The sequence below is a fragment of the Battus philenor genome, unplaced genomic scaffold (assembly GCF_028537555.1).
Source record: "Battus philenor isolate CCGP_79_NKW_IND1 unplaced genomic scaffold, ilBatPhil1.0.hap1 SCAF_2, whole genome shotgun sequence".
NCBI classification, from domain to species: domain Eukaryota; kingdom Metazoa; phylum Arthropoda; class Insecta; order Lepidoptera; family Papilionidae; genus Battus; species Battus philenor.
The window spans coordinates 12,304,171-12,329,620 of NW_027181682.1; the positions used below are offsets into that span (position 1 = coordinate 12,304,171).

General features: G+C 32.3%; 2 protein-coding genes across 6 annotated transcripts; one reads left to right on the top strand and one right to left on the bottom strand.

The window, feature by feature from the left end:
• Positions 1-9,144: 9,144 nt before the first annotated feature.
• Positions 9,145-14,142, top strand: LOC137921940 (trypsin epsilon-like). The gene is made up of 4 exons (XM_068764741.1): positions 9,145-9,343; positions 10,621-10,733; positions 12,890-13,065; positions 13,980-14,142. The coding sequence occupies exons 1-4, from the start codon at positions 9,145-9,147 to the stop codon at positions 14,140-14,142; spliced, it is 651 nt and encodes a 216-aa protein (XP_068620842.1).
• Positions 14,143-15,148: 1,006 nt separating this feature from the next.
• On the bottom strand, positions 15,149-24,501 carry LOC137922321 (trypsin-5-like). Of its 5 annotated transcripts, none has more exons than XR_011107512.1 (8): positions 24,439-24,501; positions 21,736-22,017; positions 20,695-20,785; positions 19,448-19,552; positions 18,936-19,061; positions 18,029-18,159; positions 16,388-16,648; positions 15,322-15,401 (listed from the first exon to the last, which is right to left on the bottom strand). XR_011107512.1 is itself a non-coding variant. In XM_068765302.1 (7 exons), exons 1-7 carry the CDS (start codon positions 24,465-24,467, stop codon positions 15,305-15,307), a joined length of 861 nt encoding a protein of 286 aa, XP_068621403.1. In that variant the 5' UTR covers positions 24,468-24,501; the 3' UTR covers positions 15,151-15,304. The 5 variants fall into 5 exon arrangements, 3 of the variants coding, with proteins under 3 accessions (XP_068621405.1, XP_068621403.1, XP_068621404.1); XR_011107513.1 differs by lacking the exon at positions 15,322-15,401 and adding an exon at positions 15,711-16,040; XM_068765302.1 differs by lacking the exon at positions 16,388-16,648 and having other exon boundaries at positions 15,151-15,401.
• Between the last annotated feature and the right edge of the window lie 949 nt (positions 24,502-25,450).

The following is a 25,450-nucleotide window of genomic DNA, read 5'->3' on the forward strand; positions in this document are numbered from 1 at the left end:
GCGTCATTGTTTTCAGTCAATTATAACCTAGAAATCTTCAAGACAAGAGTGAATAGGTTTCTTCTAAGCAAGTATGTACCGTCGTAGACCTCGTCATCGCTTAATATGAGGCGACACAAAAGTCAAATGCTTCGCCTAGAATGGATAAAAATAAAACATAAAAATTGTTCACACAGGGTTTTTTTTTAAATCGATTCACAAACCTGATGTACAGTAGCAAAATAATTAGCAGCGATGTCTTTTAACTTACTTTTACGATTATTATCAACTTCTTGATGTGATTACAACATGCTGAAAAATGTTTTCACTGAGTCCACCAAATTATGAATAAGTCTTCATTCCGTGCGGATATTCGCCAAGCGTGTTCAGTATGTATTGCTATATATTATTCGCTTTGAAGGGGGGAATGTATATAGCACATTTGCTGTCAATTAATATTTGAGAAAAAATAAATAACGTTATGCGTTTTCATTATTTATATTCTGCGTATTAAAAATCGCTATTGTTTACTATTCGTCCCTGTAGACTTAGCAATACGTAAGAAGTTATTGGCCTGTCGCATTCCAAAAAAGAAAAAAAAAGTAACATATTTCAGAGTGATCACTTTTTACAGCGATGTTGATGGAACTATGTGTAAAAACTTTTTGCTAACAAATGAGCTGCTCGATACATTCACCACTTAATCCGTTCTTTTGTTTCTTTTATTGTTTTTAGACAATGATAAAAGATGATAAATTTATATAATTTAGAGAAGTGTGCGCCTGATAGTAATGGAACTTACGAACTACGAGTGCAAGGCGCAGTACATAACCATCAGTGTTGGCCATAGCCCTTAACGTTTGACATCACTGAATATTCTTAGTTTATACTAGGTATTAAATTTTTATTATACTTATTAATGAATCGCTCTTTATTTAAAGAATATAGCAGAATTCACAGAAACTGCCAATTTAGATTATTTGTTGACGCAGACGTTATATACAAATAATCAGATATTGTAGTCTCATCTACGATATCATGAGTTTTTACATTAGATTTGTAGCTGTAACGATAAAGTGAGAATATTGTTTTATAGCTGTGTACGTGATTTGTACAACCCTGTGGTGCTTATGGGCACAGCAGTAACATGATTATGAGCGGCTGATTGGTTTCAGCGCACTTGTCAGACTAGCGTAAATTGTTCACTGAGTTTAAAAGTAATTTGTTAGCTATCTACGTGTTATACTTTATTGAGTTATTCAGCGTTCTATCAATTGTAAATAAAACGTTTTGAAATACCGGCTTTAAGGATTTTAGCATATTCTTAAACAATCGGTTACGGTTGTTTTGTGTTTTGAGCATAGCATCAAAACATCCTATTGCTATAAAATGCAAATGATTTATATGGATTATGGTTATATGCTTTATTAACACAACAATACCGGCCAATGCCGGTCCAATATTTTATTGTTGAAATTTGAGAGAAACAACAAAAACCTGTGCAATGACGCACAACAATAATTGCTTAAACGTATATTACTGTTTTTAAAAAGACCACAACATAAAAGACCATTTCAAAAATTAGGCAAATATTTTAATACTTTATTTAGTAACATTTACGTAATATTTATTATTTTGTTTACTATGTGTATATATCATCATTTATCAGCAAAGCTTTAAAACAACATCCATTTACAATCGATCTGTATAAAGTCATCACTTTAAAATATGTTCCAATAAATTTTTTCTTTTGCAACGCGTCAGGATAATAATTTATCGAAGTAAAAAGTCATGCACGGCCGGATAGTAAACAATTCTTATTTCAAATATGTGGTAATCTGAGACTTAAGTAAATGCATGGTGTTGTATGTCTACAATATAAGGTTTTTTAATAAATATGTACAAAAAATATATTTTTTTCCTGTTTTCTCCTGCATTGTAGTGTACTTTTCTGCAAGATATATATATTTTATAAAGTATGTAAAAGTCATGCAATTAAGGGTTAAAATATATTTCCATTACGTTATTTATTATTTCTTGAACGATAATTTTTTGGATCATACAATAATTGACTGCAAATTAGCTTTATATTTAAACGTACAAAGCTTTTATACAATTACCCTGGATAATTGAAGCTGAATGTAAAGAAGAAAGATCGATTTTGGAACTAGCTGTTTCTTAACATTTAATATACATTTATATATATATATATATATATATATATATATATATATATATATATATATATATATATATAAATATGTATACATTGAGAAACTGTTATTAATTAATTCCTAAAAAAGGTAAACGATGCGCGGTGTTTATCAAAATTTTGGTGCATCTTACATTTCTTTCTTCTATTTTTTTGTAGATTTATAAAAATTTCTCTTTTCCTCCATGGGAAAATAATTTATATCCTAAAGGTTTGATGGTATGAAGTATATTTCGTCTATCGATTTCAGAAGATGATTCGTCATAAAATGTGTGTTACTATGTCGTAAAATATCCAATATTTATTATACTTGTATCTTGAATTGTGTTTATGAGGTTCTATCACTGTATACTTGTAAACTGACATTAATTTTGGAATTTCTTTTTTTTGTTCAGTGAGACGAATGCAGTACTTTGTTAATACGAAGGTAATTATTGATTTTTTGGTATTTACAGATTCCGTACTCTAGCGCAGAAAGTGCTAAACGTAATCCTCGTTTTAAACAATTAAGTTCGAAGATTCCCTCGGGGTCGCCAGCTCGGACCGTTACCTAGATTATATAGGATTAGTAGGCAGCTTTACCCTTATGTCGCTTGGATGGTCAAACGAGATGTGCCTGGACTCAAAAACTCTCGAAAGCCGAAAGAAACCTCAACTTAGTCCTCCGTCCAACACAAGGGCGCTCGAGACGGTTTAGCCTCGACTTAGTCGGTTGCTATTGCCAAGCTTTTGTTACTACTACTTTGGAAAGTATTAGCATTGGGAGAAGAACTCGCAGAAGAGACTCCAGCAATGCGTCTATCTGATTAGAGAATACCTGCCCCGTTCATGGTAGTTTCTCTAATATCCGTTCACCTGTTCAAAGTGAGGCGGTTGTGTGCTTTTAAGCATTAGAAAAGTCCAGAAAGTGTCTCGGTTTCAGGTCGGAGTGGGGTTTGAAAGGCCCCCGAGTGATTGGTTAGTAGGTAACATGCTTTTACAGGATTTGAGATTTAAAATGTTCTTCGTTATATATTTTAACTGTGTCAAGATGATTTAAATTTTGTTTATTATTAAAATTTGTATATTTAAAATCTCTTTTATTACTTATTTTTTTTGAAGAACAATAAATGTTTGGAGAAAATGGTACTAGAAAAGAGTAGAAAACTAACTTTTTGCAGGGCACACGTAATATTATTCGTGATTGTAATAATGTAGATGTTATCATATTTCGAGTGATAAGTCAAGAAGCAATCATTTTCTGTTATTGTCTGCAACATAGAATTGTGTGTGCTGTATGTCATTTAAATTCAACCATTCAGGCTCTTTAATTTTTAGATAGTAATACGATAGTGTATAGTAGTTTCGTTTCATTCAAATGTTGTTCAAAGAATTAAGTAATGTTTAATTATTATATTATATGTTATACATTCATAGGAATAAAACTACCATACGAAAAGTTATGATTAACATAATGTGTATATTAAAATAATTTGAAATAATGGAATATAAATTACTTTTTATTACAGAGTAAGTGCTAAATATATATCGTAAACATACAGCATATAGAATCATTCAAACAGGTGTTTTTTTTACAAACGTTACTGAATAAGATTAAGGGTGCTACAAAATTATCAATACTCACCTCTCCTATCGCTGTAGACTATGTAATTACCTCCGGTTATGAATAAGGAATTAAAAACGTCAAAATCACTAAATCAATGTACACTTTTGTTTTGATTTTACCTGAAAAGAAATAAACATCTTCTGCGTTTCGTTTTAATATGTTTTATTTTAAATTATCTCATGATTTACTATAAATTTAGTGTTATTTTTTCGTTATTTAAATGTAAGGAACATGTTGGTTAGGCCGATATAGGTTAGGTGTGATGTGAGACCGAACGCAAAGCGCTTTGGGCAGCCGGCGGCGGGCGACTAAGTGCGCCAAGGCGGGCGGCCGCGGCACGGACCTATTCCGCTCCGTACTGTCACGTTCCTTAGTTCCCCGTCTCATCCACTTATGGTTATACTTCAGGTACGAATGAAACAACAACACGAGAATTCATTTAGCAGCCGCGACGAGCCACGCAACTCGGCACATGCATATTACTAGAATAATGGTAGTCACGTTAAATCACCCTTTGATATGTAAATTGATTAAAGTTTACTTTCCCGATCATGCGTTTGTTGTTATATATGTATATTACAGAACAATTTTAATAACCTTTTTGTGTTTGTTTATGAAAAAAAAAAACAAATATTGGCCTATGTACAAGTAAAATACTTGTATGTAATATATTTATATATAATAGTAATGTATTTTAATTTCCCTATAGGGATCATTAACAAATTTTAAAAAATGTTGGCATGTGTAAAAGTAACTGGTCTGAACCTCTGAACTGCGTCTGTTGTTATATTTTTAAGTTACAGAGTATTTATGATTACTTTTTTTTGTGTATATTATGAAATAAAAAAAATGGCATTCTACCAATAATTGGTCTAAACTGCCTTTACTTTTACGCTCCGATATTACACAGGAATTTTGTGTTTGACCAAAAAAACCAGTGTTGACATTTGTACAAGTACAAATCTGTACCCGATTTATACCCATTTTATATCTTTTTAATTTTTGGTACAAGAATATTACAACTAATTTTAAAACTATATTAACATATGCAAATATCTTCGTTCAAATAACGCAGACAATAATAAAGGAAAAATAATATGCGGTAAATAATAAACGCAATTAGAAATATTTATAGGATTGAAAGTGAATCGTTTATTTGCTCATTTAATATATGAAATATCGGTTATATAATTAAGTTTAAAATAATATTTAATATATAAACAAATCTTAACAAATTTTATAACAAATTTTACCTTTTATAAACACAATCAAATAATAACACGATTTACCTCAGGAACGTGTTTCCAACGTAAGAATATCTTTCACATTTCTATAAGTAGTTAAGGTTGAGTAGAGACCCTTGTCTCTTCACATGTTCGTTACATTATACAGTTAGTATATTTTTATTTTTTGCGAAGGCCTATGTTTTTAATCTTTATCATTCTTAGAAAAGAACTGAAGAAGATTAAAAATGTTTTGATATGAAGATAACATATTAATTTTAACGAACTTATGTATATCAGTGCCAATGAATTATTCCTGCACTTTTATGCGAAGTTCATTGATTCATTTCTTAAAGAAATTCTGGAAGCGACATTTAAAGAAATCCTAAGGCACCAATTAGAACATGATCTGGAGAGCATTAAGGACGACGAAGATTTTCCAGAAAGTTTGTCCAATTGCCGGTCACTTCCTAAAAATATAAAAGGCAATATCAGTAAAAGTAAAACATGCAATCGCCAATATCTACTTTAGAGTCTCTATGGTGATTTTCCAGGATTAGGCCACTGTGGATGTATCCGATTGTTATACACTTATATTCATATAGATCATTTATATTTTATCATGTTTGATGATACGATTCAGGCTGCTGTCACTTTTCGTATATTTTCTATTTAATTTACGTTTTTTTAGACACAAATTACTTACTTTTGTTTCTTACATAGTAAGTTGCATGTAAGTTTAAAGTGTTTTGCGATGGATCTCCCATTTATAATTGATTTGCGTTTTCGGTCAATTACAAGCGAAACTTCCTCAACGAAGACGTAAGAACAAAAACCGAATGTAAGTTCATTTGCGGGAATCTGTTAGGTAAACGTCATTGATTCTAAAGCAGTGTCTGCATCCACAGTGAGCTTGTATTCAAAAATGACGAATCTAGCTTTTCTTTATATTAAAAAAAGGACTTTTGTAGAAAAGTGAAATCACGCAAAAAAAAATAATAATTTCTAAACACAATTATGTCGGTTTATAATTTAAATAAATTTGAATTTAGAATTCTAAACCAAAAGTTCAGCAGACAGAGTATCAGCAATTTCATAAATAAGGTTAATAATTAACCGATTTGTCGTAATTATTTATAAAAATATGAAAGCTTTAAATTTGTTTAAGATATTAAGATATTAAAGTTAAGGTATTAAAATTAAATTTAAGTAAAATATTTAAAAATAAATTATAACAACTGTGGTTCAACATAAAACATCGAACGGCACTAATAACACATCTTAAGCGAACGGTTAAAAGAACTTAAAGGTCGTAAGTCCAGTTTTATTACATTTCACCGGTGTTTTAATATCGTACACCGCTTTAACATGTGCGCAGTGAATAAATATGTTACTATTTTTCTTTTGCTAGCTCATAAAAAATATGCAAGTGGGCACCTAAAAGATATGGGCGAGATGACTGTAAATTGGACTGCTATGTTCAACGAGTTGGAGGACAGAATAGTCGGTGGGGTACCGACGAGTTTGGAGCAATATCCGTCTAATGTACAGTTCTTTAATTATGGCGGAATGTGCAGCGGAACCATCCTCACGAGCAAGACTGTCTTAACTGCTGCTCATTGCTTCGATCACAACCGTAACATTGCGGATATGGTGGTACTGTCCAGTGCGTGAGTGGATTACTAACTTTATTGTATAAAAATTAAAAGCCTTAAGTCTAGAATTAAAGAAAGTTCGGAAATGTTAATACCTATTTTAATACTACAAAGTCACAAGGAGTTCATATAAAATAAAATATTTTACGTTGCTCTATGGTTCTTTATTTAATAATTACATAGGCCCTTTAAACTAAATCACAGAGACCAGGCACAGCGATTTTTACTTTTATCTATTATTATAAATAAAATTTATTTTTAATTGAATATAGTACAAAAAACCACCTGGGTTTATATTTGTGGTAATAAGGTTGACAATAAATAAAAACCCAAATTTATTGGCACGAGTAGTGGTTGGCCAGTGATAGAGGAATAAGACTTGCGATCGTACATCGCGGGTTCGATGCCCGGGGATACAGTCTTGTGTATAATTCACACTATGTACATTAGTTATATTGAATTGCCACTCTTCGAAAACGTGTTTCCAGGTTAGGGGCAGAAGCGTCCTCTGCTTACCTCAATCTCTACTTATCCCTTGCCATCGCTAACCCGCATGCCAAGCGTGGCAATTACTCTATGTTTGTCCCTCTATGGTTTGAAACAACGAAAACGACGGCATTGAGTAAATGAGTACAAGTCTGTTGGTTGGTACTTGCAGATTGAAATATACGCATATAACTAATATGTAAATATGTTCTTTGAAAATAATCTACCAACAGTAAATTTGTAATTGTATTAGTTATTTTCATATTACATATATATTAGATACATACGTTTATTTGCAGTTTTATGTTCCATAGCATATGTTCTACTCTGTTAATTAAAACATCTACTTTCTTACAATCTTCACCATAAAGAAAAAGTGAAAAAAGTGAACAGCGACCGCAAAAGTGATAAATTCTGCGTAGTTTCGTATCTTAGGTACATTATTTGACACTAAATTTACCAACTTTGGTATAATTATATATTTATAATAAACAAGAGAAATTTGCCGCAGTACTTGGCGCATTGCCCTCGATGATCACAGCGTCATCATTTTATTGTTGTTGTATTTATTGTTCATGTTAGTCACCATTTATTTATACACTATATGCGGTATCGGTTTCTTATTGTTATGTTATTTCATTGTTTAAATACACAGTATCCAATATGTTGATTTTATTTTTAAATATTTTACACTGTGTAAACTCTTATAGAAGTTAATAATTTCAGATTCCCGTTTCATTTTCGACCTCCGAGCTAGTTCTCATGAAGTATGGGACTTCAAATTACACGAACACTATAATGAACCTAGCTTATTCTCAAACGACATAGCTATCATATTGATTCACGATCGGTTTCGATTCGACAGCACGGTTAAAAGGGCCGTTTTATGCGATAATAATAAATGGATGAATGAGAACGAAGTATTCGATGCGACTGGTTGGGGACAGATAATGGTTCGTGGAGTTTATAATTGAGCGTTAATTAAATCGGGTTTACTACTATTATTCATAAAATATTTATTTAATTACGATGTCTTATGTACATTGCAATAACAAGAGAAATTAAGTCAGTAGAAATAATTATCATAGTAGATACTCTTTAGGCGATCATGTGCCACCAAAATCTTTTTTTTAAATTGATTTTTAGTCTTGATGTACCCGTAATGGTATGTACGATATAAAACCCTCTTGAATGTTTTATTAATTATTCAAGCTAATAGTTTAAAATGAGAATAAACTAGTTAAATAAAGATACATTATCTTTAATAATTTAACTCTTCTCAGTACAAGGGCGAAACATCGAAAAGTGGTCTGATGAGAACAAATTTGCGTTTCGTATCGAGGAAAATCTGCATGAAATATAACAGAGTTTTTTTGAGTCCCGACATGTTTTGTTTGTGGGGCGACGGGGTGAGAGACACTTGTAAGGGCGATTCTGGAGGAGGAATACTGTGGAAAAAGTAAGCAGCAGCTTCTATACCTTCTCATTACTGAGTTACTTCTATATCATAGTGTTCCGTTAAGTTATTTAATCATTTTGATTTACAGTGTTGTAGTTGGAATCGTATCACATGGTAGCGGTTGTGCTGTAGTTCCTGCAATATACACAAACGTATTTTACTTCAGAACTTGGATAAAGGATACAGTTAAGAAGCTCAACGATAAATATTGTATTTTTCATTTAAACTCACCTGACATATAAAATATATACAAAATAATACGTTTATTGTGCCTATTATTATTACATTTTTGTTTATTTAATATCCAAAATTAAAAATTATTACTAGGGAATTAATTACAACTCGTATATGCTGATTTAACATTTTATAGCGATTTTTAATCACCTCCATGAAACCTATTAACGACCCGTATCGCTATTATGTGCTATCAATTTCCCCGATTCTCTGCAATAAAAGCAAGCGCGCTTTTGGTTTTACTACACGCGTCGTTATGTGTTTGCATTCATGAAAGGACGGAAGTTAATATGTCACGTTTCCCGGATGAACCGGAAAGTAAAATAATAGGAGGGGAACCAATATCAATAGAAAGTTTACCGTCTGCCGTTCAGTTCTTTAATTTCGGATCCTTGTGCTCTGGAACTATTATAAATAGTTGGTCAATACTTACCGCTGCGCATTGTTTTGATCAGAACAAAGATGTTTATGATATGGTTATTCAAGTTGGTAAGTGTGATATACAGTTATATGATAAATAAAGAGGAATAATTAAGGACTGCGATCTTGCTACGTGTGAGTAGTGGTGAAGAAACCTGTGAACTTTATGCACCAATATTGAAACGACGGTGATAATATAGGTAAACTTTTGTTCACCGGAAAAGTGGATGGATACGTTCGATATTACACTGCCAAATACCGACACTAAGGGCGTAATACATTGCATGACAGTCTTTCCAAAAATGACATTATTAGCAGTGAGAGATACGACAAAGGAGTAGGTTTGGTAAGTTATGTAACGTCCACTAATCGACATTAGGCCGTCATGTTGGATAAGATAAGACTAGCCAGCCCTTACTCTCTGAATCTTGTAACTTAGTCGTAATAATACTAAGAGGCTACTATCAATTTAAAGAAGTGCTAATTAGAAAAAAAAATAAAGTACAGCCACTTCGAATTGTAATAATTCGTTGACTTTATTTTAGAGGACATAACAGCTCACCAGTACATTTTATAATAACGTTTGAATATGAATGGAAAGGAAAAAAGCAGTAGTATTTTTTGTTAATGGAATATTTGTTTAGTGGTGGCAACCTAGATAGTCCCGATTATGAATATAGTATTATTGCATGTATAATTGTAAATTTGGTACTATATCTTTTACAAAAAACGTTAAAAATTTATGTTACGAACATATCCCAGCATTATGTGCGTAACTAAGTTTTCACTGGTTTTTTTTTGTAAAAATATGGTACTAAAAAGTTGCTATACAAGTGCGTTTCTGAACGCATGTTAGAAGTTAGTTCTACTAACATATATACTATTTAAAGTATTACCCATCGCTAGAGGCAACTTTTACCGATCTCTCTGAGCGAGCTGGAATTGAGTTACGATAAAAGTGTTCGACTTTTGAGGTCATTTACTAATTAAGCCATTTTTCGATGTCTTCATATGAGCGGAACTACTGATCAGTCAGACCATCGAACGGAACACTTAGTAATTGTAAGACGCAATATCTGAAAAATATGGCGTGACTGCCGTGCAATAAAATCATTACCAGTAATATAATTCCGAAGAAAGATCGCTTCGCTTTGTTCGCAATGGGCCTTCGTTGTGGAATATAATGCTTTTTATTTACGTCGAGGTTTAAGCTTCAAAAGGTTAAATAATTTGAAAATATCATACATGTTTTAAATTATTTCTTCTTTATTCGCAGTTTTAAATTATTTTTTTTAAAAAGAAATTTTTTTAGTGTTAAATTTATCTTGCTTAAATTATTTTAATAGGTGCTAGATACACTTATGATAATGATGCAGAAATACATAGGGTGTTAGAGTTTATCATTCATAGTAACTACAGCAAAGAGATGCCGTTTGCGTGCGATATTGCTTTAGTATTTGTCAGTCCACACATCACGTTTGGGAGCCGAGTAAAAAAAGCTCTGTTGGTAACGAACGCTGATTGGATGAATAAAAAGGAAGTGAAATTTATTGCAGCCGGTTGGGGATGGACAAAAGCAAGTATCTATTTATCTATTTCTTTGTAACATCGAATATTTATATTTTTTTCTGTGAAATAAAATTTATTCTAAATACCTAAAAACTAAAACAGTCGAGCTGTGGTAGCCCAGCGACAGAGGATTGAAACTTGCAGTCGTAAGTCGTGGGTTCGGTTCCCGGGATACAATTTCATATAATTCACATTTTGTACATTAAATATATAGAATTGCCACTTCTCAGAAACAAGTTACCACAAGGTTTTTCAGAGCGGCAGCAGCGTTCTCTGCATACCACTATACTCTGCGATTGCAAACTCGCCTGCCAAGTGTGGCGATTACAGTAAATATCCCCATAGATATCTTTAGGGGAGGCCTACGCGTTGCAGTGGGCGTCTATGGGCTGAAACGACGCCAACTAAATAAAACACACAACTAAAATTTGTACATATAATACATATATGAAGAGCAATCAATGTTCCGACGCCTTGTAAACTTGGCACAGTTACAACTAATACTTAACATACAAAATTGAAGATTGCTTATCATAACAAAAAGGTCTCGGAAAAATGCTTTGTTAAGATAATTTGTTAAAAATAGAGAGTTTAATCAAGAAATTTATCAAAATCACCAAACAGGAAATATATTTTTAAAAGTGGAACTACAAGGCTTATTACTATTTATTAGAGTTTGAATAATTGTAAATTTGGGATATCAAAAACGTTACCAACAGTGGTAGATTAATAGTTAAGGAATGCAACTAAGATCGAAGGTTGCCAGTTCTATTCCTGAGAGGTGTACAGGTTGTGTGAAATATATAGCATTGTATATGCTCTCAAATGACGTAAGAAAGCGTCGTGCTTAATTAAACAAGCATATCCTAAGAACAAAAAATGAAACGCATTTCAAAGGTGTTTTTAAATTCAAAGTTTATTATAAACTACAATTGAATTCTATAATTAGAAAAAATATCTTTATAATCTCCATAAATTATTATTGTGTAAAAATAATTCTGGTTACCGGAACATAACATAATAATTTTAGTTGAGTAAGTTTACTGATAGCTAGAATATTTATATCGTGTTAAGAATTATTAGTTATTTGTTTTAAGAGACGGCAAAGAGTTTCCACGAATTATTAAATCGTTAAGCACACTGTTTAAAACATTTACGTAAATGGTAATAAATTAAAGAGCTAATATGTTCTTTGAATTTACACTTGTCACTTTTTAGTCTTTGTTTACGCAAAATGAATGTAAACATTAAACGAATTTATTTAGATTAGAATACTTGTCTAAGTACCCGGCATCGTCTGTTTGAATAGAAATGAAGATTAAAATAAAATTTGTAGCCATTCTGTTCGCTCCTATTTACATAGACCTTAATCAGGGGTCCCGAGAAACTTATGTAAAGAGAAATATACATAAATACTTTTTTTAACAGTGATAGTCAAGCCAAATTACCAAAACCGAAAATATTACTCTTAGCAAATATATTAATAAATTTATATATTTTGAGGAATTGAAATAAGAAGTTAACCATATAAAAATTTTTTACAAGTTTGAGAATTGTTGAAAATGTGTACATTATCTACCGAAACTGCTGTATCTTACATTAGGAAAGCGGGGAAAGGTGGGGGCCTAGAAAAAAATCACGAGCACCACCTCTGCCAGCGTCTAAGGCAGACTAACGGAACAAGGCAGCCGATACTACCCCACGTCTCACTGAGTACTTACCTAAGGCTGGTTATAGCGGTTTCGGTAGCACTTTAAAACAAGTGATGTCCTTGATTAGCCAAGGGTCTAAAATGCCTTTCAAGATGACTAGTGTTGTCTATAGTCATTAAAACTTACCTCTATGAATTAGTTGACGAACATGAATGTTTTTAGCTTAAAAAAAACAAATACTTTGTCATTTAAGAGTCGAGTTTCAAAGAAGTCATCTGTCAAGAACGATAATCTTCTGTGAACTCGAGAATGATATAATAATAAAGAATAAACACGCGTAAGATATACATTGAAGTCTATCCGTACATTCTTTAACTTTTTTGTTACTTTACAGTATGGTGGTCCTATATCCGATAGTGGACTATTGAAGACTTACCTAGAGTTTATTCCGAAGGAGAAATGTGAAAAAATGCACAACTTGAAATTTACATCGGACATGTTTTGTTTATATGGAGATGGTGTTCGTGACACATGCAAAGGTGATTCAGGCGGTGGAGTTATTTGGAATGAGTACGACATTAACTTTTTAACTATTAATTATTTTAAGTAAATATAATTTATCCAAATTACAATTTCCTAAGCATCTTTTAGAAATAAGTATAATTTTTGGGCATTTGTGATCATTTTTCGGTCGAATTCTTTAAATATGAATAAATAAAACAAAGATTTTTTTTACAAGGAAATCCGTAATTGTGTATATTGTAATTTAGGAGGATTGGTTACAGGGTAGGGGTTTTACCCTAGGGCTTTTAAGGGGAGAATGTAAAGCTCATTTGCCAGTGAAAAGCTTTAAATCTTTTACACCTATTTCCATTGGAGTAAAGTGACGGTTCTGGAACATGTTATATTAATTTATTCTTTCTCTCAGAATGCGACGGACCAAGAACTTCTTGCAGCGCAGAGTCTAAAGGGACATATTTTAAACGATAATTCATTTTAGTATGTAGCTAGAAAATAGAATTTTAAAAAGGCTTTTTCGTAATATATTGTCATTACGTCATTCATTATTTCTGAAACCATGGCTTTTTGGAGAGAGTGTACCATACATTAATTGTCAGCAAATGAGATATGCATGATGCGTAGTTTATTCAATAAATTATATTCGCGGTACGAGAGCCGAGTTGGATTGACTGAAGCAGTGTGACTTCCTTTCTGCAAGACCATTAAAGAAACAGTTAATCTGACATCTACGTATGGTTCTTATTTCCGCACCATCGTCATGGTAATCATTCATCGAACATCTGATATACAAACGAAGGCATTCCTCCTACACCTTCATTTAAATATTAAATTTAAATAAGAGTTAGAGAGTATGATATAATTAGCAATGCAATAGGAATTTTAAATTAATTTCTATAATGAATTAAACATAAGTTGTTTTATCCAGTTATTGGCATAACGTTAATAATTTATAATTGTTTCAGTACGGTGGTTGGAATCGTTTCCCACGGCGCCGGCTGTTCTAACAAGAACAAGCCTAGCATTTATTCAAATGTTTGGTACTTCAGAAACTGGATTAAAAAGGAAATATCAAAGTTCTTTAAAAATTTTTGCAGTCAATATAATAGGTTAATTAACATGGAGTAATGAAATCTAATTACATTAATATATAACCAGTCCGTTTTTGTACAGTTTTGTGTATAGTCATATTTCAATACCTTTTATTTGTTAGATGAAGTATATTTCAAAACTTTCGTCTATAACTGTCACCGCTGATTTGTATGACAAGACCGACTTCTTAAGATAAGTGTGTTAGCTATGATGTACCTGATCGGGTCATGTAGCAAAAAACCGACCATATTACCTATGTTTCCGCGCTGAAGGCAGTGAGAAAGCATTGGATTTGAAAGCCTTCGAAAGGCAATCTCTGTCTACAGTTCTTTCATGCTAGATGTTCTTTACACCTAAAGGTGTAAAACTTATTAAAACATTAAGTTAGTACAACTTCCTATAGACTAAGTATACGTTTTTACAATCAGATACCATATGTTGTTCAATGTCAATGTCAAGATACAATGTTCGTACTGCAAGATTTTTAAAAAAAATATGTATTTTTAAAATATATAAAGAGGGGTTCTTAGTACTAAATTACTTCATAAAAGACGGCATTCTGTAGGAATAATGTGTTCGCTTCCAGTCAATTTCAATGCTTATTAAATATTTAACAATAAATTAATTCAATAAATATAGTTCCGCTTAGATTCTTTGGCATGTTCTTTCTCAGGTCTGCGGAAATTATCATTCGAACAAGTGGCAGCCAAGTTGAGCTGACCACTTAAACAAGAGATATAATCATTCTAAAGTAGAAAAAAATTAAAATTTTAAATTTAGTAACATTTATCATAAAAACTTTGACTTCAAATTCATTCATGTTCTTTTAAAATTGACTAGCTGTACCCTGGGCACGTTGCTACGCAACCAAGTAAAATAAATTTGAGAGAAAGTTATTAGACAAATATTCAATTTATTTTAAGTCATTTCATTAATTAAAAAAAGACAACCAACTTAGAAACCATCGTGGGCTAATGCACAACAACTTTACTAAAGATCATCACATGATCAGATGCATTGTATATGATTATGTAAAAGACATAAAGACAAACATTTATTTAAATAAATAGATTTTTAATGTCTGGGTATTGTCTAGCCAACATAACATAACTTCATAATAAACTTTGGCGTATTAAACAACCGTTAAACCAAATTATTTTATTCACACGTTTCTTTCAAATGAAGCTTAGTTCTTTAGTTAATTAGTATATTCATATGTCGCCATATCCAAATCAGTATCTCTAGTATCAACACATCTTTTCTCCAGAAAATATTTAGTGTTTAGCATAATCCACCTGCAAAAGTAAAAAGATAAACATTATCGAGAGAAAAAACTTCTTTACATATTATGAATGCTGCTGAAGGTCGTGTCACTTAAAAATCTTCTTTGTCTGGTTTGTTTTATATTCTAATTTGTTATATCGCTTTTCTCAACCCAGGAATTACAGTACTCTAATATTTTTACGTTCGTAGAAAATCCTGAATAAGATAGAAACTGTATAAGATTTTTATGTATTGCAAAACGTACAAATAATGTAATATTTCAAAAAAAATTTTTTTTACGGTAAACACATTTTACACGAAATATTAAAAAAACAGAGTTATAATAATGTACGAAAGTGCTAAGGGCAGTCTAACACTCGAGATAATTTCTTAAAGAAAACCGTAGTACGGAAACGGATGAAGGGCATGTAATCTAGAATATTAGTAGATTGTAATCACTGAAATTGTGTTAGTGATATGAGAGTCACAGACATCACGTTTCTTTGAAGCAACTTCGGCTATTTCTCCATCAAATAAATAAATATTTCAAGGTAACGTATGTGAAATGTTGTAATTAAAACGCCTAATCGTGTATCGCATGTATCGCCTAGGATACGCTGTGATAAGAGTTTGTTTTGAAGTACAAAACTCTTCGCAATGTTTCGTCTGTACTGCAACACCATTTTAGTTTAGTTGAATTCTAATAAAAGTAAGTTATTTAATGATGACATAAAACGCCATTGTTTCTAGGGGCAAGAAAATAGTGTGGTATATTTTTGGACATTTATCAGTATAATAACGTAGCTTCACTATCTTATCTGGTAGTATGAAGGTAAGTATTATTAAGCCAATGTTATTAAAAAGTTGTGTATCGATGTGTCGACGTCAAAATTAGGCAAACGTTTTTATGATATGATACATATTAAACATGTAATACGTAAATATTGATTTAATAAATAAATAGTTTTAATTCTTTAAATTGCTGTAATTTATAGGATAGCATAACATTGTGTCATACCTGGTAAAGCAAAATAAACATATCTATAATACGTAGTGTTGTTTTTAAGCTGAAGTCGACCCATCGCTTGTTATAATTTTACTTAATTTTTTCGGTGAGTTTTGTTACTTTTTTGGTTTAGACTGTTATCCGAGTAGTTTTTTTTATTAATTGTAATTTGTGTCGCTTGTGTTTTTTTACAATGATTTTATTTCGCTTTTACTAAACGCAGACAGTTGGAAGAGGGTTGCCGCTATTTCATACGGATATTTCTTCTCCCAGCTGCGAGGCACGACAGCGTTTTACAATTTTTACAATTTTTCTTACACAATTTTCTCTTATGGGTAAATACCGCTAAAATTAATACATATTAACAATACAATTTGGGTTATCCGAATAGTAGTTGCAGTTTCTATGAGCCCGAAGGTGTAGAGCACTGAAGACGCTTAGTCTAAAACCTCTTTCGAGGTATCGAATCTCAAGGGTTACAAATTACAATTTCACCGAACTCGGATGCGGCCAAGACCTCAGATCGCGTAAACACCTTTCTATGTGTCTAACCGCCTTCATGATATGGCCCGAGTCTTCAGGTAGGAGACTGTGTAAGCATCGGTATTCTAGAGTGCCAAACAGGCATTGGACGCTAGATGCAGGAATTGGACTCCCAGGTCCGAAAACGGCTGGGTTGGTTGAACACGCTTCTCCTCTGAGAAATTTGTAAGCGAGATGAGAAAATTTGATTTCTGAGTATTCCCTCTGTATTCCTCGTTACAAACTTTGAGCATCCATTTTCTGGCCCCGCAGTGAGTTTATGCACGACCAGCTATTAGAGTTGGTATAAAACCGATCATGGTTGTGCACAGCCGCGTCTCAAAAAGCATCTTACATCGCCTTGCATAGCCCATTGGTTGTCGTCTGGGATTTGTTTTTTACTTTAATGCTGAATTATTCTCGAGACTTCACCAAAAATAATATAACTGTTACGTTAACAATTTTTTTTAAATTTCTAATTAAGAGTGGGAAAATGTGTTTTGCGAGTGATATGAAGCCTTTCGACTGGTTAATGTTTTACAAAATGAGTAAACATTTTTTATTAATTTTACACATTACATAAATATGCACGTAGTTACAGTCATATACTAATATCGTCGTCGTCATTCAATAGAATATCAAAAGACACGTCTCTACTTAAAAAAAAAAACCTTCTAAACAAATGACTATCTATATAAACTTTCACTGTCAATAATTTTACTGATTCCTTCTGTTGACGAATTTATTGACCACTGTCCTAGAGCATGTCTCTAGAGACACACGTGGGTTATTGCAATTATGCATTCTGGCTTTTTTTAATTTAGAAAACATGGCGTATTAGAGTGGAAAGTAAATGAAACGCTCTGCAACATAACAATAAAATACTATGCCTGTACCTGCATGGTACTATAGTACTATGCAGGTTTTAAAATACAAAATTCTACGCAACGTACCATTCTCGATACCTTGAGATATTAGATGGCATTTGATATATTATATATGATTTCCTAAGTTAGGGAATTTGTCTAATCTGGACTTCGTGATGTCTTTTGGCAGCGCAAGATAGATCTCTTTGTATGGTGAAATTCATGTAACTTAATAACAGATTACACTTAATTACATTTACATTACCGATAAAAGTACGAAATGTTGGTGAAGAGTGCAAAATACGGCTTATTTGGATTAGTGTTTACAAAAGACATTATGCCTACAAGAAGGTCTTGATATACCGCAGGACCGCCATTGTCATATAAGCGCCGTTCCTGAAATAGTAAACGCTTATTAACTTTATACTAAAAATAATTACCGTTACGTTTCAATTTAAAATATAAAAAGACTGTTATTTCCTAATGAAACAGTTAGTTCTTCTTTTTCTTTTTTCAGCCGATAGACGCCCATTGCAAGACGTTGGCCACTCACAAAGATGGCCACTATGACCAACTTTATGCTACCGGGGACTTTCACGTCCTTAACTATATGATCTGTCCACCTTGCTGCGTGGTCTTGGATCCTCTGCGAATCTCCTCATTTCTGATTCAGTCTCGAAGGGAAACTCCGAGCACAGTCCCCACTATTATTCTGTGGGCAACCTTGAGCTTTTTTATGAGGCCTACCGTATGTGACCACGTCTGGGATACGTGTTATCACTGGCAAGACAAGTTGTTCATGGTTATTAATTATTTTAAAACAATATCTTAATAAAAACAGATAGTGGCGTTACAGGCTTATACAGCGATCTCTATACATTTACAGGTGCTGCCATCTATGAATGAATATACCCATGAATTTGTTTTTAGCTTATCTATACAAGTAAATATCGAGGATTATTTAGTTTTCTCCTTTATAAATACAAAGTCTCATTTTTTTTATTAACAAGAGTGTGTGAAAGTTTATAGGTCCACATTCTTATCGTCATGAGATGAATCATATCTTTAACCATGTAATTTAAGATTTATTACCATTAAAACATTAAAAATAAAAACATCATTGGTTCCTATGTAATTTTTAATCTAAATATTTTAAGTATAGAAATACTAACGATATTAAATTTTCCACAAAAATTTGAAGGCGTGATTAAACCTTTGAAGCTTTGTTTACATTCTTTTCTATTTATTACAACCATTTCGGACCACAGAAGAACATTTCCGACTTTAGGAGTTAATTTCTGGAAATTAAAAACTATATTGCACCGAAAAGAGACATCTACTGGACAAATACTGGAGCTTTTATCTTATTAGATAGTTCTTATTTCAATCTCTAATCTGCTACTTATAAGTAACATCTAAAAATTGTAGGGAAGGTTCACTAGATGGCGCTGGTACAAATTTGCAATTATCTATTAGCCTATTCATGGAGGAACTATGCAAGCGTAGCCTATTAGTACCTAACTAAGATAATGGACCAAAGGACTTTAAACGTAAAAATGTATTAACTACTAAGAGTATTCGTTTTTTTATTATTAGCAACTATATATAACTATACATATTTTGCACAACCTCCATTCACCAGCCTCTTCATATCGTTCTATGTTAATTTTATCAATTCACGTACTGATGTACTCCACCCTGAGACTCTCATTGGTGTATTATCTCGTAGCACGGTTTCCGGTTCCACCAGAATGACTTTCTTTACGCCTGCACCGAACACAACATGATTCTGAAACGAATGCAAAGCTTATTTTGTGTTATAACATATAGTCCGCCGGCTTCTTTTTGTTTGTTTTTGAATAAATATTAATAAACGCTTTCTTAAATGCTGAACTTTTAATTGCTATTCATGTGTAATCAACTAGACTTATATAAACTGTACTATAAAAATTGTGTATTCAGAAATTTTTATATGTTACTCTATAAAAGAGTATTTTCGCTTAAAGTTTTAACAAGCCGGTTTCTGTGCGAGTTAACACAACCGACGCGGCAGATTAATATAAATACTTTGTAATTAGATTAATCCACTCTCATAACATATAGTTCTAAAATATAGTTCTGTGTTAATTAAACAAATTGTACAAACGACGTTTACCATGCTGGTGCACTCAAACAGAGTAGCACTATTGCTGTACAGAACAATTTAATTACTTAAGCAGAATATCTATTTAATAGGAGTACTATTTACAAACCGCAGTCGGTTTGAAGTTCTCATGACTACTGTAAATTATTATAATTAAATGCTATAAGTATTTATATATTATAAAATAGCACTTAAATATATTCATTTCTTCAAATATGAAACTAGTATATTTCTTAGTAGAATCGTTCTGAGCGTTTATCATTATTTTCGTGTTTTTCTATTGTTTATTAAATTTATGTCGGTTGTTGCTGAAATAACAGAACACATGGGTGCTGAGGCGTTAAGGTTCTAGAGTGGAGACCACAGATAAGCAAGTTAAGCAAAGAGCGTTCACCCGCAGGTTGAACAGATGTACTTGTTAAGTTAGACGGAAGACGTTGGATGCAGGCCGCTTCCAACTGGTCTTGTTGGAAATCTATGGGAATGTCTAAGTTCGGTAGTTGGCTACCTACGGCTGGCTACGGCTTTTAGAAGTGTCAAGGTAATCAACACATTTCTATTGCTGCTAAAGTTTTTGTATTCAGGACACAGGTTTTCAAATATTTTTAATGCCCTTACAATAGCATTTACAATACGAATGTCGACTGGAAGGTTAATGAAATAAAAGCATCTCTATATAAATTAAATTATAAATTAAACAAGTTTGTTTACACAGAAAAATTCTAATGTTAGTGAATACAATGCAAGAATTTAATTAATGTTGTTAAAGAAATATTTTGTCTACTGACTTTAAGAAGAAGCAGTGCAATGTCGTTGTCCGTGTCACTGATGTGCTTGTAATACTCATGAAACTTAATGGATTCCACAAGATAGGTGTTTCTGAAATGGATAAAAAGATTGTCATAAAACAAAATTTTGTCAAATTAGCTGTAGAAGATAAAGAAGCTCTAGCCTTTTATTCAGTCCATATGGCTGTTCATTATTTGTAGGGACAGTGACGTTTTTTGCATTTTAGAAGTAGACATTTAAAAAAAAGTTATTATATTTTTCTTATTTATTTTAAAAACCAACTCAGATTTCCTCCGTCTCCGATTCCAATTCTGGTTTCGCAAATATTAACGCTGTCCACCGATTATATGTTTTAAATACATGTTAAAAGAGAGTGAAAACACCGTTATAAAAATAAACCATTATAAGAAAAAAAATAGTTTGTCAAGTAATAAAGTGAGTTGAAAGTAATTATACAATAGTAATTATAGTGTATATTTAAAAAATCTATTACTTAATAGATATATTATATGAATTTTTTTTAAATGTAAGGTGTAAACGTGGTATTCAGTTTTCAATTTATTTCCAACCGGTTTTTTTCGGACATCTCGCAGTGAATTTTCTATAGCAGAAACGATATCGATGATGAAAAGAAGAGAAAGAGAGAGAAATAGGATTTGTTTCTGCTCACTCATAATCATATCCTGAATAAACTTAAATTGAAAATCCATGACTTTTTGTTGTTAAACATATTACAAAAAGTTTAAGTTGTTATTCATACTGAGAAAATATGTTTTATAAAATTCTAGATGAGACCGATGATATTTGTATCAAAATTATATATTGATTAACTTTTTTGTAAAACAAACATGGACGCATATTTATTAATAGAATTTGATCAAAGAAGGTCTCTTTGACATTTCACCAAATAGCTTGCATTTAGTTGGTTCATCTGAAATGGCAGTCACTACCGATTGCTTTCAATGTAAAGAGTTATCCCATTATAAAATTTTCTAAAAGCGTATTATAAAAAATATATATTAATTAATTCACGTACTCACCCGCTGTCAGAAATAACACTGCTTCCAGTTTTCACCATGATTTTTTCATCGGAGTACTTCCAAAAACAACTGGCGGCGGTGAGTACGGTTAGGCTACCAATTAAACTTCCAGAACAAAATAGGTTGCTGTATATTATCAGTACATGGTAGGGCACTTCTAATATGTTGGGTGTATATTTGTGTTGGATATTGTTGCTGGGGTTGAAGTTTGAATATAATTCTTGTTGGGGTAAAAATCGGTAAGCAGTAGCAACTTCATAAAGTAGAACAAGGTAAACGTTACTATAAAAAGTAAAATGACATTGATTATTATTAAGTAACAGAGAAAATGAATAAGGAATTAAATAATACTATACGATATTAATCAATAATACTTTATGAAAACACGTTTGCTTAAAGTAATTTAATGTATTTTCAAGTTATTTTTAAGAAATTTACGTGATCGATTTTTCGATTAGTTTCTAGCTTTATTTTCTTTTAGTTTTTGTTACATAAATTATATTAAACGATTAGTTGTCTATACAGATGATTGTAAATATGTGTAAAAGTTTTAAATGGGTGAAAGTTAGGCTTCGCAGGACTTGCATATCGTACTCAACACATTTGGTCCAATTTATAAGGGTACAGAATGAGTACATTATGTTTGCTTGTAATTTAAAACAATATGTATAAAATGTAATTTGTACATTATATACAGATATTTATATTAGATTGATATAATTGCTCTAGTGCTAAAATATGAACGTGTTGAGGATAATAAATTTGAAGATTAAAAGTATAAGCGCGTTACATTGTTTTCATTTAATTAAGGCTTAATTTACCCATTACCTTACATTTTTAAATGAATTTAGCTAGTATTAAATAACTACACAGAACAAAAACTGTAATATACTCGTAATATTTACTACACATGTGTATTAAGAATTTTAAATGAATTACATAAACTGAGAGCAAAACTAACCTTGTTAAGATAGCTCTCTTTAGGTATGTTATGGAAGCACTATCCCCTATGAGTACAAACTGAAATGCTTGAGATTTTCCGACAAAATCCCAGAGCAGCTGTTAGAGCTTAGTTTACAATGACTGTAGGCTGTTAGTGCAGGAAGCCCCAGGGATCACCGACATTTTAGTCTAACGACTCACATTACTCCTCTAGGGATTGTCATCTCGATCACTAGCCATTATCTCGGAGCGTATAAATTTACTTAATAAATAAAATAGTTGGAGATCGTCTAGGATAATAATCGTCATAATTGCCTATTATTAATATTGTTTTATATTAGGTATGTCTTTTGTTATACCTTTACAAAATTGCATATTCTATGCCATTCGGTATCATTTGTCATTTACTTGTTTTCTTTATTTTCACAAAATATGTTAAACTAAGTAATTGTGTACTTTGTGTCAAAAAGTAGTAATAACGGTGCTACTACGGGACCATGGAATTCAATTATTTGCTTAATTCAGAGTTACCACTTTATTTATTGATTAAATTTTAATGAATAAATTTAATTTGTGATAGATAAAACCAATGCAGTGGTTAACCTGTCGAATGCCTATGTATATATCTGTCCTAAATCCCCGGATGTGTACGGACCAAATCTGTCCGAAATAAAGTAGACTGAATTATATCGAATCCCCTTAAAAATACAGTTTAAAATCGCTTGCTCTGGATGTAGTACAGACCACAGGATCATAAACAATAATATTTCATTTATCATTTTAAGAAAAATCGTTCCTGACATTAACAGTCGCCATGTTGCGGCACAAGAAAGGTTAAACGATAACCTAAATTTGCAACAAGTATACTGTCAAATGTGCGAACATCTTAGCTAATAGTCAAATAAACAGTATCAACAGTTTTTATACTTTCTGAATTGAAGTTTCAGCACAATTGTTTTTAATCTTTCTTAAGAACCTTCTATAAAATATAAGAAAGCTTGAAAAGATTATGCAAGAAATCGGTAAAGTCGTTTTTAAGTTACGGCGTGACCAAGAAAGTTAGGGATTCATTTATGTATAAACATATACCATTATTGCCATTATTTATGAGTTAAATGCTTTCGTCGTTTTTGCATGCATCTTGTAAAATGATGCTGACTCTATATGGTAACTATATGCATTTTCTCATACTAACAACGTTCAGTGATATACGGTTTCATTGGTTTTAAGTATGAAGTAAAAGCTTTAAAGGTATTAATTTTTTGCTATTAACTATTGTATTGTACACTGTATCCAAATCACTAGTTTTGGAAACAATAAACAAAGTAATGAGTATAGAATAGTGAGAAAAAGCGTCTTTAAAATTCAAATTACTACATATTAAAATAAAATACAGCTAAAAGTTACAAAATAATTAAGAAAAAAAATAATCTAACGTATTTCAGAGTGATCACTATATACAGGGCTGATTAGCAAAAGTTATAAACCTTTAAAGCTTTTCAACAAATGAGGTACACTTTCAACCATTTGACACTTTTACACCTATAAACAATCATCCTGTATACATTACGATACGAATATCGACTTTCGTACTTACGCGCTCATCTCGAAATATGAATTTTGATGAGAGAGTTAAATCATTATTACACGAGGATTCCGCATATTAGCAAATATTTACAAGAACAGACTTGTTAATACAAAGATATTGAACGTCAAGTAATAAAACCCTCGACATTAAACAGAAAGACGAAGTGTACCAACCGTGAAACATAAATAAAGTAGGCTATCATACTAAATCGACCGAGCTGATATGGAGTTATTACTGTTTTTGTGAAAGAATCGGTTTAAGTATGTATGGAGATATCGGTGTAGCGTTTGAAATAGTTATTCGTTTTTATTTTCATGGACTAAGAACTATTATTAAATGTCGCTAGGTTTAACGATGGCAAAACGTGTACCGCTGCGACATGTCGTATAAACGCGAGAAATTGCGTTATTTCGAGTAGGTGCCGTGTTGTTGGCCTGGTGCCGCCTCCGCTGCCTATATATATACGGCTATTTGTATTCCTGTCACGTCCAAGTTGAAGGAAGTCTCTGAAATGGATTTACTTTCAGAAAGGACGGTAGAGCTGTGTAATAAGAGTCATATTGACTTTGTTCCAACGAGCTACGCTCTCGCAGCGAACCTTTTTTAGCATACGAATGGCGCCGGTGGATAATGAATTCTTTAAATAAAAATTTGACGTCTCGTAATTTTATTTCAACTTTCTACATATTGCAAGTATAGTGTCTGAAGTCGAAAGTCTTTGAGCAGTGTGTATTTTTGAGGTGATGGTGATCATTGGCGACGCTTTAAGGATTCGAAACATGTTCGTTTATAAGGCATAAGAAGGCTCAAGGTTACCCAGAGAGCAATGGAAACGGCTTTCCTTGGAGAAATTATCAAAATCAATCAGAAAGCATCCAAGTTACTGCCGTAAGTCGAAGAATAGTTTGAAGCGACAGTGGGCGGGACACATCCCCTAAGCCCGGCCGTTGGGGTTGAAAGGTTTTCGAGTGGCGATCTTAGACCGGTACACGCAGCACGGGTTAGCCTCCTACATAGACAAGGTGACGAGAAAACGTTGGATATGGGTAGCGTATCGTGGTGAACTTTGGGAGAAGCCTATACTCTGCGTTTATCGGCTGACATAATGGTAATGATAAAGTGTAGTATTTTCGTCGCAATACTTCCAGAAAGTTGTGTCCTCCTTCAAACGCCGGAATCATGTCA

Coding starts and splice junctions, on each gene's coding strand:
- LOC137922321 (XM_068765302.1), bottom strand. CDS start 24,467: ATGATAGCCTACTTTATTTATGTTTCACG. Junction 19,062..19,447: donor TCTCAGGGTGGAGTACATCA/GTACGTGAATTG, acceptor TTTAATTTCCAG/AAATTAACTCCTAAAGTCGG. Junction 18,160..18,935: donor TTTGTGGAAAATTTAATATC/GTTAGTATTTCT, acceptor TTACTATTTCAG/GAACGGCGCTTATATGACAA.
- LOC137921940 (XM_068764741.1), top strand. CDS start 9,145: ATGTCACGTTTCCCGGATGAACCGGAAAGTAAAATAATAGGAGGGGAA. Junction 10,734..12,889: donor GCGATATTGCTTTAGTATTT/GTCAGTCCACAC, acceptor GTTACTTTACAG/TATGGTGGTCCTATATCCGA. Junction 13,066..13,979: donor GGTGGAGTTATTTGGAATGA/GTACGACATTAA, acceptor TAATTGTTTCAG/TACGGTGGTTGGAATCGTTT.